The sequence below is a fragment of the Drosophila persimilis genome, unplaced genomic scaffold, assembly GCF_003286085.1.
Source record: "Drosophila persimilis strain 14011-0111.01,24,50 unplaced genomic scaffold, DperRS2 tig00000000-arrow-pilon, whole genome shotgun sequence".
NCBI classification, from domain to species: Eukaryota; Metazoa; Arthropoda; class Insecta; order Diptera; family Drosophilidae; genus Drosophila; species Drosophila persimilis.
The window spans coordinates 10,152,710-10,165,506 of NW_020825288.1; the positions used below are offsets into that span (position 1 = coordinate 10,152,710).

The window sequence follows — 12,797 nt, forward strand, 5'->3', positions numbered from 1 at the left end:
CAGGTAGAGTACCTTTACACTGACTTTATTGTGTAGCTCGTTGAAGGCGATCGCCATTGCGGCAGGTCCCCTCAGATATAGTATACAGATGTAATGTTCATGTTTCAATTCGTATTTTGTAGCGGATGAGCGCATTACAAAGAATCAAATAGAACCATATTTTATAATACCATTTTGTACATTTAAGAAATTTTATATTATTTATATCGTATCGTATTCAAGAGAATACTACCCCAATTCCCGGAGCAACTTAAGCAAGTCTTGTTAATGATGAGTACTCGTAATTAATGAGTTAGAATTGTGTGTATATTTTGCCGTAACACCCACTAGACCTACATGAAAGCAAGCAAACAACATGCTCGTATAAACGAAACATACCAACTTTGTTAGACCCTAAGAAGTAGATGCTACGATACACAAGAAATCCATACAAATCGAAATCCAAAAACAAAACATAATCTGTAATTAGTTCGTTACGAGACCACAAAGGCGAAAAGAAAATAAAATTCTACTGAATGTTACCCACCCCACCCGAAACGACCCCCCCAACTGACAGCGAGACTGATGGCGAGAGCCACATCTCAGCGGAACAGGCGCAGGCGATAAGGCGATCAGTGACATAAACCAGGGTAGCAAGGGTAACCTAGATAGCGTGGCAGACAACCGGTCAAACTAAACTCATATACAAACAATGCAGACTGCGTACTAATGCACTACGTATTTCTTTGCAAGACTGGCTGGGCTGGATGGATGCCCCTGCTCCTGCGCTGAATTCGAAATCCGTCGCTTCTGTTGCACTTCGGTTCCGAAAAGTCAAAAGATTGCAGCGGCCACCAGAGCGAGCGAAGCTTGGATTCACTTTGGAATCTGGTTGGCAGTGATTTTACCCCGAAGGTAAGTCCAGGTAATTACTAACCCATGTATTCCATATACCCTACTCGTACATATGCTTACGTCTGAATAAACAAACAATTTCCACAAATAAAAATGCATTTTACCTATTTATTTGGCGATTACATGGCATTGGGCATTACATATACTTTGTTCGTGTTAACACGAGGACGGAACTACTGACTTCGGTAATGTCCAGTCGTAATCTCGGAAAATACAAGCCCGAACGACACAATTTTGTATATGGTATGCAAATTTCGGATCAAAACTCTGTGCATTGACCATCGATCCACAACAATCCATCCAATCCACTAGTCAAGTGACTTTCAAGTTGCAAATTAATTTTAACGGTGCGTAAGTAAACGTGGGAAAAGAGATTCTTCAGTAATTACACCCTTTCTGTAGGAATATTCAAATTTGAAAGCAATTTATCGAATCCTTCATTGACATTCGATAGGACAAAAAATAGGGCCGGCCCAGGGTTGTATTTGTTCAAGCTAACTGACTTGCAGGTTTCTTTCCGTCTGACGTTTAAATCTTTTCATTTCCAATCGGTTCCCGTCATTCACTTTCTCGCTACACTTCAGACTAGTTTATCTGCATTTGATCCCAATCCATTCGGTTTTAAAACAAAAATGAATAACAAACGCAGCTTCGATGGTCTCTGGCTCACCAAGCAAGAGGTATATATTTGGTTTCTGTACAAACGGCCACGGCATGTAATTTACCCTGAAAATGTGAACTTTTTTCTTCAGCAGCGCCAGGCAGTTCCAGGAAGCAGTGACAAGGCCAACTTAACCTATGCGGAAGTCACTGAAAACATGGCAAACAGTGCAATCCAAAACGATGAGCACTTGCGCAAGATCTTTATAGGTGGGCTACCCACGCAGACTACTCCGGAAACTTTGCGCGAGTTCTTTTCTAAGTTCGGCGCAGTGGCCGATGCCGTGGTCATGCGCGACCCCGTGTCCAACCACTCGCGCGGCTTCGGCTTTGTCACTTTCGTTGATCCGGGCTCAGTAGAGAATGTGCAGAGCACCCGCCCACACATTATTGATTGCAAGTAAGTACAAAAAAACAAAAACAGCTTCAGCGCCGGGACAGCGGAGGTTACTCAACACGATCCTTTGTCCAGGACTGTAGAAACCAAGCCCGCCTTGCCGCGGCTGGAGTTCAACAAGCCTCCAGGAATGGGCAATGGCCAGACGAACAAAATCTTTCTGGGTGGCCTGAAGGACTGTCACGACGAGCCCATGATTCGCGACTATTTCTCGAAGTTTGGCACCGTCATGAGCGTCAAGGTGCTGATAGACAAGGAGACCGGGCGTAAGCGGGGCTTCGGTTTCTTGGAGTTCGGGGATATCGACAGTGCCGAGAGAGCGTTGGGTAGGTATCTCAGCAACATTTTATTGATACTCTTTAACCTCTGATCACAGTTCTGAGCAAGCACGTCATCAACTTTATTACGGTCGAAGTGAAGAAGTCAACTCAGAGACCCGATCCTGGCAAGCGCCTTCGTTTTCCCATGGGCGGTGCGGCCCGCGCCGGCTACGTTCCACCGCAGCCAGCCGTGATGGACAGAAACTGCTACAATCCACACTTCAATCCGTTTTTGGCACAGTCAAGCCTGCCGCCTTCAGCCTATATCAATGGCTGGGCCTCGTATGTCACCCCAAACATAATACCAGCAGTGCCCCACATCTTCTATGCCGTACAGAATCCCATCGCCCCTGGGGCTAGGGAGGGCCCTCAGTCTGCCTGCAATACGGCACAACAGTCTGGGGGCAGCAATCTCATCGAATGGATGCCAAAGCCTTACCAGATTCCGACCAATCAGCGTCCCATCAATGATTACAAGTCGGTACAGGCGGCTACTGCTGCTTCTTCAGCAGGGACTATAGATAACGTGGTCGATGTTGGCGCCGGAGGCGATGCGGCTATTGCTCCGGACAATAAGTGGTCCACCGAAAACAACAACGTTTTCAAGACATCTCCTTCGCTCGACTGAGACTCTCTGCCCGCGTACGGTAGGGTAAATTCATTTAATTTGATTACTAATTTGTTCTACGCCCGTACCTAAATATTACAGGCATGTAAGGAAGTCGGCGGCCGTGGCACACATTCGCTTCATGGGAGCGACACATTCATTATTTATTCATTGATTGGTTCCACTTATTTGCTAAATATTTGTTGAATACACCGAATTACACGACAATCTCTAAGAGAACAGGAAATGAAAAGGGTTACATGTATACCTAACAGCGATGCATTCTCTCGCAAGGCGATTGAGGAAAGGACCGTGTAGATTAATTTTTCATGTAACCAATATTACAAGAAATTCAGAATATAATAAACAAATTAAAAATATAAATCAACGAAAAAGGTTTAGTCCAGCTACATATACACATTTTTTAAAGTAATTAATTACATTACGTAAACATTTCCTCGCCTGGAGATTGATTTGAAAGCCCTTGTCTGGGGTGGTATTAAGTTAAGTGTCATTAAGCTAAGACCTGTATGAGGAGAATAAAACGATACCTACATACTTCAGATCAATCCATTAAGTTATGTAGGTCTTCCCTCGCCTTGAGATTGATTAGACACGCTGTGCGCAGACATTTTGAGACTTAAAACCGTAAACTCTTTCTTTATTTAAACTATTTTTGTTGGATTTTTTTTGTTTTATGTTTGTTTTCATTTTCACATAAAGTATTGCGTGAGTGAATTAATTTGCGTAATTGTTTTATATCTGAATCGCTATAAAACGCACCACTGAATTGTTTGTGACTCTGGATTAGAAATGGGCTACTACTAGTACACGTTCTTTGAGTTTGTTTTTAATTGATTAAAATTATGCAAATTGCTTGCAATTGCTTGGCTTGTGCGCATCGATTTCATTAAATGCTAAATGCTCAATTTGTTCATCTCGAATGCGAGGGAAAATCACTCGACTCGCAACAAACGTGTTGGTAATCGTAATTAAAAATAATCATTTCTCTACGTTTGTGGTGTATTGTATTTCTCTGATTCAATATTTGATTTCATTTGATTTGTTGGTGTTTGTTGTATCAGCCAATGGCGCATTCACCAGAATCTTTGATTCGAATTTAAATATCAAAAGTGTACGTGGATTATAGTAGTTAGGTAGGAAGGGTAGGGGAGGAAGGATCTAGGGAGGGAGACTTGAACAAAATAATAATACAAATCATAGGTTTTCTGGTAAACACGTGAATCTTTCTTCTTTTATTATTATTATTATTATAATTATTTGTATTTGTAATGTGTGTACATATAAATTAAATTATAATTAAGTGTGTTCCTCTACATCCTCTATGTGTTATCTCCGATTAATTAGAAATGAGCATGGTTACCTCCGTTGGTTCGTATTCTTCTTTAATTCGTATAACTCTTAAGATACATTTATTCATTCATTTCATTTATTAGTACCTCTGATCGGTGTCTGCAAATGTCTAAACTGTGTTGCTGTGTTGTGGGAAGCACTTTTTAGTAGCACTGGTCGTTGAGCTAACATTTGAACACTAACATTTTCTTCTTACGGAAAATGTACTAAAATTGCTTTAGACCCTTACAACACAGTGCTACAAGTGCTGTCTGACTGGCTGACTGGCTGGCTGTCTGTCTGTTTGTCTGGCAAACGTGCGTGTGTGGGGGTTACTATTACTAGAAATAATGGTGGAAAATAGTATTTAGAGCTCCAGAGCGAGTTTCTGGGCATGTTGCCGCACAACAAATAAAATGATATGTTCCCAACGAATCGAGAATTTTAACTTTAACAAATCAAGAATAACCTAATGAAATATTCAGACGCCTGCGGCGAAACGCGAAAGGTTCTCATACAATTCGGAAAGGCTTTAGTTTCTCCACTCCTCCACTGTCCACTCTTCCCGTGGCTCTTCCACCGCTTGTGGCTGCAGTTATATAAATATATATATTTTTTATGTATATTTAGATTTCTTGTAAGTCTAAAAGTTAACATTAAATTATATGATTTGTTACATATATGTTTTGTATATACTTTTTGTTACATGTTTGCTTTTTTTGCCTTGAGAAAAATGTTAGTAGCTTGTGTGTTCGTCTGTCTCTATGTCTATCAAGACTATCAATAGGTTTTGTTTGTATTCGTTTCTCCTTTTTTTGGGATTTCTTGATTTTATTTAAAAAATATGTACTAAATTTTAGTTCACAACTGCGTTGGAAACACCAAATCGTTAAGTTGCTGCTTGACTTAGTTTGGTTTACGATCTTGAACTGAACTCGTTGCAGAACAACAGAAATAGCAAACAGTTAAACGAAAACCGACGCAGTCCATCGTTGATCACGAACTCTGCCACTGCCACTGCCACGCCCATGCTGCGGCGCCGGCACCGCATCGGCCGTCACACGCTCCACATTTGTTCCATTCAATCCCTCTACAGACTGGCTAGTTAGTTAATAGCTTTAAAGTGTGGCAAACTAAATTTAAGTAGCAAAATGTTGCAGGCTCTCTAGAATGCGGCGGACTATGGGCGCAGCATCTCTCTTCTTCGTTTCGTATCTGCACTAAATGGATTTCCTGCTTCCTGTTTCTCTGTTCTTTCTGCTGGTCTTATTGCTTCTTTACATTTTTTTTTTTTTTCATTTCATTTGTTTCATTTTTAGATTAATTTTTTCAAGTCTTTCTTTTGCTCTTTTTTATTGCATTTTACAAATGTTTTTCATTTTTTTGTTTGTTTTTGTATTTTCTTGTTATTTTTAGCTAAGTTTCTTTAAGTTTTTCTTTATTTCCTCTTCATTTAGCTTAAGTAAATGTGGTATTTAATGACAAACAAACGAAAAAGATTTGCATTTCTCCCCACATCCTTTCTGATTTGCCAATTTGCATGCAAACTTCGGTTGTTTTTTGGGTTACATTTCGGAGATGATAGCCGAACGAGAGCTCAAATTAAGATTTAAATTTATGCTAATATGTGTTTGTATGTGTGTTTGTGTTTGTTTCGTGTGTGTGGATGATTGAGTATGATTGTGGTGTGGGCTGCATGACTGAGACTTAAACATAATACACATTGAGTGCGGTGAAAAGATGGGGGCCTTTCTGGTTTTTTCGATTCACAACAAAGATTTGCACATAAATTTTGGTTTTCTTTTGGCACGAACTGGCTGATAAGCGGGCTCAGACCCAATTGAACTAATGTTAGGGACTAAGGCCCCGAAGCTTGTGTCATTTGATTTGTGCAGCTATACGCATACGCCTGAAGCAAGCTGTTCTGTTGTTGCTCTTCTTACATTTTTACTTTTTCTTGATCCGACTACAGGGTGTCTGATTGACTTTGTTGTGTGTATGCCTGTGTGTGGGTTTGTGAGTGTGTGTGGATGCATGCGATGCTGAATGTATTTAATTGATTGCATTGTGGAAGAAGTCGATGTTCTAAACGTTGGGTTGTTGTTGTTGTTGTTGTTGGTGTTTCTGTTGTTTCTGCACTGGCGGCTGGCGACACCTGCTTTAGCGACGGCCGTAGTTGCCACCGCCACCACCACCACCAGTCTGTCCGTTGCCGGCACCGCGCAGCGGTCCGTTGGACTGACTGCTACCCCCGCCGCTTCGGTTGTCGTTGCGTGGCCCGAAGCCCCCGCCGCCCAGACGTGGGGCTCCGTTACCTCCTCCTCCAGTGCGCAAATTGTTGCCACCGCCGCCGGCGTTGTTGCGCATTATACCACCGGTCCCATTGTTGTTATTGCCCATTGGTCGCGATTGTGGTCCGTTATTCCCACCCAGACGTCCACCCATGTTGCTGTTCAGGCTATTGCCTCCGATGGATTGACGTGGGCCCATATCGTTACGAATGCGAGGTTTTTTCTCCTCCACGTTGAGTTTTTGACCATCGGGCGAGTTCTCAGGGAAGTACAGGGGCTGCATAGGAATTCCAAATTCAAAATAAGTGCATCCGTCACATTCTATCTATTCCAAGTTACTTACGCAGTTGGACAGGCACTTTTGCACAGCCTCGGGATCGTCATAGGTAAGAAAGCCGTAGTTCAGGGGACTGCGCATGCCCGGTGGCACCTTGTTGCCAGACTTGGACAGAATGCGCAGCTCCAACACGTTTCCGAAGCGCGAGAATAGCTCACGCAACTCCTCCTCACTTGCGTGATGTGGTATGTTGCCCAAAAACAGCTGTTGATTGTCACCGAATTGCTGAGAATTGCTCGGACGACGCTGTTCAAAGTCTGTACAAAATAAACGGGAGTGGTAATAGGAAATTCACTCCAGAAAAACGGGGAGCAGAACTCACCACCACTCTTATTGTTGTTCCTGATCGAGTTATTCCGCTGGGGCAGTGGTCCGCCGTTATCCAGACGCGAGTTTCCATTGGTGTTGTTGTACGAGGAAGCTGTGGTCGAGTAGCTCACTTGGCCGTTTCCACTACCGACACCTGCGGATGAGGACGTGTACGTGTTGATCGACTGCTGCTGCTGCTGAAGCTGTTGCTGTTGCTGCAGGACAGCGTTGACGAAACCGCTGGGCGAAGAGGAGGTGGACTTGAATAGATTGGCGTAGGTCTTGGGCTCGTTCTGCTGCTGTTTGGCCGCCTCGTACTTCTCCTGCTGCTGCTGCTCGTGAATCGTTTTGAAGTCCTCGACGGGAGTGGGGGGCTTCTGCTGCTGCCGAGGTGGAATCTCGTTAATGCTCTGGCTGACGATGGTCGTGCTCACGGGTTCCTCGGGCTCCACCAGCGGCTGCAGAGGCTGCTGCTGAATGGGCTGCTGTGGCGGTAGCTGAGCCGGCTGCTGCTGCTGTTGAATGAGCTGAGGAGCCACCAGAGGCGACTGCTGGAAGCTCGTGGACTGCACTGGCACGATGCCCACTGTCGAAGGCAAGACTGTCGCTACATTATTCGGCTGCTGCTGCACCAGAGGCGAGACACTGGGCGTCACTAAGGCCTGGGGTGGCACCTGCTGTGTCTGCAGCTCCTCGTGCGACACAACTCCGTTCTGGATGGGCTGTTGCTGAGCTGCAAACTGGGCCGGCAAGGGCACGGCGGCCGCCTGGGGGGCTGGTGGCAACACAGCATGAGGGCGTCCAGTGGTGCCGCCAGCCGGTAGAGGGTAGAAGATTTGCTGCGGCGCAACACCTCCGGCAGCTCCGGAAGCGACCTGCTGCTGCTGGGCCACCACCACCTGAGCCTGGGCAGGAAGCTGTTGTGGTGCCGGCTGGGCCACGTCTCCCACGACCTGGACGGCCTGATCTGCAGAGGTGCCCACTTGCACCTGCACATCGTGTTCTTCGTCGTTCTCCGATCGCGATTCACCGTCCTGCTCGTCCTCGATGTACAGATCCTGGTATCGGAAGATGTCGTTGTGCACATAGTACTTCTTGGGCGACTGAGCGGCCAGCACGAAGGTCTGGGTGAAGCGGCGCATTGGCTGACCGTCATTGGAGAGCTCTCCAGTCACCTGGACGACGACGCCGTTGCCCAGCGTTGCCTGCGCGTCCACCTGGCTGATCTTGGCGTGGCAGTCATTGAAGTTCAGCTGCTGAATGCGATTGTGGATGTCGCGTTGGCCAATCACCAGCTTCGACTCGCCGTGGATGTACGACGAGTGGTTGTTGTAGAAGCGGTGCAAGTGGTTGGGCGCCTTGTTTAGAAGCGTGTAGTACTGACGCACGAACTCGCGTCCCACCGACTGCGGTGAAGGCTGCTGCGATTGGGTCGCATCCATGACCATTGCTAGGGTCCTCTTAAGCTATCGACAGTGGCTTCGGTTACTTCTGCTGCTCGTAATGCGCTATGGAGTCTCAACACAATGCGTATTCGGTATTAAATTATTTTATCTGAAACGATGCAAATATATGGCAGTTTTATCAAAATATATCTCAATAATTGACAATAAACAGGGGCGGTGTGGATTTCTCGACTCGGTCTCCTTTAAAAAAGAACTGAGAGCAGAGGTAAGGGCTACTCCGTTTGGGAAGCAGGACGGGGAGAGATGGACAGGTCGCCGCAACAGCTGCCTTAACGGTAAACGTTGTGGGCGTGTTCGTATCAGTTTACATTAAAAGCAGTCCACACATACAACCACAGAGTATGTGTTCATCAATCAGTACAGTGAGGACTTTTAGACCGAAACATCGAGAAGTTACTGTGACACAAAGGGTCACCTATAAGGAACTGATTTTGCGGCAGTGCACATAAAACCGACGCAGCGCGGTGCAGTGTGACCCACTTTCGTGGCACAACACACACACACACGCAAATGGGAAACTTCGTGCAAGTAAGACAGAGTGCAGCTGTCACCGCAATTCTCGGTGTTGTGTGTGGTTGCATTCCTTGTGTGTGTGTGCGTCTGAAGGATATTTGGCTTGACACGTGCTTCCGACTCGTACGATCTAAACCCACACAAAGGACTCCGCTCCCCGGCCGTTATGAGTTTGTATGTGTGCGTGTACTTTCCGAGTAAATGACCTCATGCACACAGCGACAACGAAAGTAGCGGTGGGGAGCGTGAGCCAAGCAGAGTATTTTAGGTTATGTTTGCTCTTCAAGGTTGTGCCGCCGCTTTCGATGACTACTGTAAACCGACACACACAGACGTGAAAGGGTGGACATGTATGAGAGTATCGTCGCGATATCATTGAACTCGCGGAAGATTCCTGGAAATTCGCGATATTTTTCCTTAAATCTTGCCTTTAATGAGTGATAATAACCGTAGTTAAGTCACAGAATGTGCAAATCTGTGGGATCCCCACACTTCCCCTTCTGAGAGTATGAACTGAAGATAACAGGTCTCGGAAGCAAACCAAATAATGCAGTTCAGGCCGCCAAATACACACGCACACACATAACCTAGACCGCACGCACGCATACTGTTATGAGCGCGCCACTCTCTTGTTCTCTTTCTCTCTCATTCTCTTTGCCAGCGAACCGCGTGTGTAGGCAGAACAAAGAAAGCGATAAATGAAGACCAGTGCTTAAACAAATTAACAAAAACAAATTCTTTTTTTTACATTTTTAGGTTATGAATAGACCAAACAGAAGCGATAAAAACGCCGCTAGGGCGGAAAAACTGAACTGTCCTCAAATTAGTTTTAGAAATGTTTTTTTTTTTCCTGATTGCAGTCGGTGCGAAGCGGGTTCCACCCCAATGAAAAATGCTACTTTTCTAGACCGACCAGACCACACGAGATGAGGCCGTCGCAGTCGCCGGGACCGGCATTGGGCTTACCTTTGCGACGTTTGAAGGCCCCTGCTGCTGTTGTCTGTCTACTTGGGAACGTTTCTAATGCACTAGGTATTGCTTTTGAGTGGTTGGATTTGCTTGATTGTCCGAAATCGAAGAAATTTGCACTTGGTGGCTGCTGCTGTGGCGAAGAGCACTTGGTTCACAGAATTTTGTATGAAGCTGAAGCACGGGAGAAATGGTTGGTGAGCGATAGGGAGGGTTTGCTCGCGGCCTACTTTCGTGAAAAGCTGAAATATATCTGTACTAAATCAGTGAGACTGAAAATTTTAGTTTTGTTAACGAGCACACACGCACACACACGAAGATAGGCTGGCTTCAAGTAGTCGCTTAGTCTGCTTTGCTTTGTTGCAAATTTTTCCGAATATAATAACTAACTTGGCAATTCCGCTCGTGCTTTACGTTTGCTTTTTCCGATGTTGGCGATCACAGTTGTTGGTTAATTAAGTTACAATGCGTTATTTTTGTCAGATTTGTGTAGAAAATAATCGCAAACGCAAATTGGTCAAGTGTAGAAGAGAGCCGACGTTCTTTCCGGATGTTTATTCAAGCTTTTTACTTAATAAATATTGCTTTTACTGATTTAACATTTGCTCAAGTTACTACATGGCAACTACACGGTAATTACACATTTCCTACATAATGAAAGGAAAGAAGGTATGGACAATTGGCAATACGGCCCAGAAAATGCAACGAGTGCAAGGTAAAATCCACCTCTTTTGCCTAATATACCTTGACTCCACATTTTGTCTTCGAGGTTTATTGTCCCCACACGCGAGGTGAGGTTCGTACGAGCCTTCCAATTTTCCTTGGCTGTTTTTGCCTGTTATCCATACCTTTTTTATAGCGCATTCCAAATTACGACTCATTTTTTCGTCGCAGGGGAGAGCAGCAGTGGTCACACTAAGCCTCCAAAATACCGCAAACATACCGATGAAAAACGAACTTAGCCCACTTAAATCCCCTTTATTAAACCAGGATAACAACTTGAATTAAACAGCGGAAAATAATACTAATAATAATTGTTCGGGCGAAGACCGAGTGTAAATTTTGTACTATCTTCCTATTGAATATCAATTCATGTTCTGTACTATTTTGGTCATTGCACTAAGTTAACGTAACGTAAGCGTACCTCTGTCTCTGCTCGCTCAGCACCATGCTCTCATTTCATTATCTATTCTTTATCTATGATAGCTCTTGTTATTTTTTTGTACCTATGTCGTCCCTAAGCCGGCAGCAGCTGCGCCTGCTCTAGTTAGTTACTGCTTGATATAACTAGATTACGGAAATTTTTTCTCCCCAATCTATTAATTTGGCTAGAGATCGTCTTTCTTGTCCCAAGTGTATCACTCGCTAATATTATATTGTACAAGGATTTAGCATGGACAAATTACCTACAATAAAAATTTAAATGTATCTGCAATCATTAAATCGTGAAATTATTTAACAATTGTAACAATTTAATGTTGTCTCAACAATAATAAAAAATTCTTCTTGTAGATCCATACCATCCTTCATCTTTACATAAAAAAAAATGTATCTTTCACCTACACTGGTTAATTGTTCTATGTCCATGTTCGGAAATCGAATTCGTCGATATTGATATTCGGTTTAATATTACTCGCTAGATAGGACCTTCAGCCCGAAAAACATAATTTCATCCAATTGATGATTAAAGATATGTAAATTTTAACTTGATTATGTCTAAAATAAGTTTTGTCTAGTAAAGAATGTCAAGACATAGAACGTAAGTGGTGAATATGGAATTTCTTATATGTATGTGGCTGGAATTTAAGACTTTTCTACCGGGAGTATGGAAATTTGTATACCATATAATATTAAAATACCCTTTCTCGTTCCCGATACCTATTCTTGGTATCTGTAAGAAGACCATAAACTGCAAAATTTCATTGAGATTCCTTTAAAATAGAGACTGACTAGTTTTTGCGTTTATATGATTCTGGGATAACAAACATTTCCTTAATTCTATAATAATCGTTTCCCTGGGGTATGCTGAATTTTCTCATTCCGTTACAAGTGAGTATGAAATGTAGGGACACCATCCCATCTAGAAAAAGAGAACAAGTCCCAAAAAAGGTGAGAATATCGCACAAAACTTCGCTGAGTTGCGCTAGAGTTGAGCGCCATAAATTGTTTGAAGTGTATAAGCGACAAGGATTGAACTGCAATCTAAATGGCAACATCAAAAATAACTAAAAAACTCAAACACATTTATAAACAATCAAAAATTACCACTTCACGCATATCAAAAATGTTTGCCATTTAGTTATTCAAAACGATCCAGATATGCGGGCAAAAAGTGAAATCGCCAACACTCCTGCTACAGCTAAAAACTTATTAATTCATTTACATTGACGATATATTAAGATCATCATCAATTTCGACATCCTATCCTCTTTGATGCAATGTGTACTTACAGCAATAACTCAATCTTCAAGCCAAACTGCCAATAGCAATAATTTTTGAATACAATATAAAAGAATTCAAATATTGAATGAGAATAAATGAACAAAGACTTGAATTTCGTTTTCGTATTTTTCCGAGTTTTCTATTGCGTTACTAGCACTGACAATTTACAAACAGCTACTTTCGTTTTTATAAAAATTACAATAAGTCAGTTGATTTTTTAATATCAAAGATTAAAAATC

The 12,797-nt window shown here is 43.3% G+C and overlaps 2 protein-coding genes across 8 annotated transcripts; one reads left to right on the forward strand and one right to left on the reverse strand.

Annotated features, from left to right (window-relative positions):
• The first annotated feature begins 721 nt into the window (after positions 1 to 721).
• On the forward strand, positions 722 to 3,262 carry LOC6588615 (ribonucleoprotein RB97D). 6 transcript variants are annotated; one of them, XM_026984335.1, is made up of 6 exons: positions 722 to 894; positions 1,544 to 1,574; positions 1,647 to 1,954; positions 2,027 to 2,277; positions 2,328 to 2,918; positions 2,981 to 3,262. In XM_026984335.1, exons 3-5 carry the CDS (start codon positions 1,713 to 1,715, stop codon positions 2,897 to 2,899), a joined length of 1,065 nt encoding a protein of 354 aa, XP_026840136.1. In that variant the 5' UTR covers positions 722 to 894; positions 1,544 to 1,574; positions 1,647 to 1,712; the 3' UTR covers positions 2,900 to 2,918; positions 2,981 to 3,262. The 6 variants fall into 6 exon arrangements, with proteins under 6 accessions (XP_026840136.1, XP_026840141.1, XP_026840137.1 ...); XM_026984340.1 differs by having other exon boundaries at positions 1,650 to 1,954; XM_026984339.1 differs by having other exon boundaries at positions 779 to 894; positions 1,479 to 1,574.
• Positions 3,263 to 5,648: 2,386 nt separating this feature from the next.
• Positions 5,649 to 10,613, reverse strand: LOC6588616 (ras GTPase-activating protein-binding protein 1). 2 transcript variants are annotated; one of them, XM_026984341.1, is made up of 4 exons: positions 10,507 to 10,613; positions 7,182 to 8,722; positions 6,866 to 7,116; positions 5,649 to 6,799 (listed from the first exon to the last, which is right to left on the reverse strand). In XM_026984341.1, the coding sequence occupies exons 2-4, from the start codon at positions 8,614 to 8,616 to the stop codon at positions 6,392 to 6,394; spliced, it is 2,094 nt and encodes a 697-aa protein (XP_026840142.1). In that variant the 5' UTR covers positions 8,617 to 8,722; positions 10,507 to 10,613; the 3' UTR covers positions 5,649 to 6,391. The 2 variants fall into 2 exon arrangements, with proteins under 2 accessions (XP_026840142.1, XP_002013157.1); XM_002013121.2 differs by having other exon boundaries at positions 10,114 to 10,613.
• Positions 10,614 to 12,797: the final 2,184 nt, after the last annotated feature.

Excerpts from the sequence above, each read along its gene's own strand:
- LOC6588616 (XM_026984341.1), bottom strand. The coding sequence starts at position 8,616 with ATGGTCATGGATGCGACCCAATCGCAGCAGCCTTCACCGCAGTCGGTG. Across the intron at positions 7,117-7,181 it reads GAACAACAATAAGAGTGGTG|ACTTTGAACAGCGTCGTCCG; the intron begins GTGAGTTCTGCT and ends TATTTTGTACAG. Across the intron at positions 6,800-6,865 it reads AAAAGTGCCTGTCCAACTGC|CCCCTGTACTTCCCTGAGAA; the intron begins GTAAGTAACTTG and ends ATTCCTATGCAG.
- LOC6588615 (XM_026984339.1), top strand. The coding sequence starts at position 1,527 with ATGAATAACAAACGCAGCTTCGATGGTCTCTGGCTCACCAAGCAAGAG. Across the intron at positions 1,575-1,646 it reads TCTGGCTCACCAAGCAAGAG|CAGCGCCAGGCAGTTCCAGG; the intron begins GTATATATTTGG and ends TTTTTTCTTCAG. Across the intron at positions 2,278-2,327 it reads CAGTGCCGAGAGAGCGTTGG|TTCTGAGCAAGCACGTCATC; the intron begins GTAGGTATCTCA and ends CTCTGATCACAG.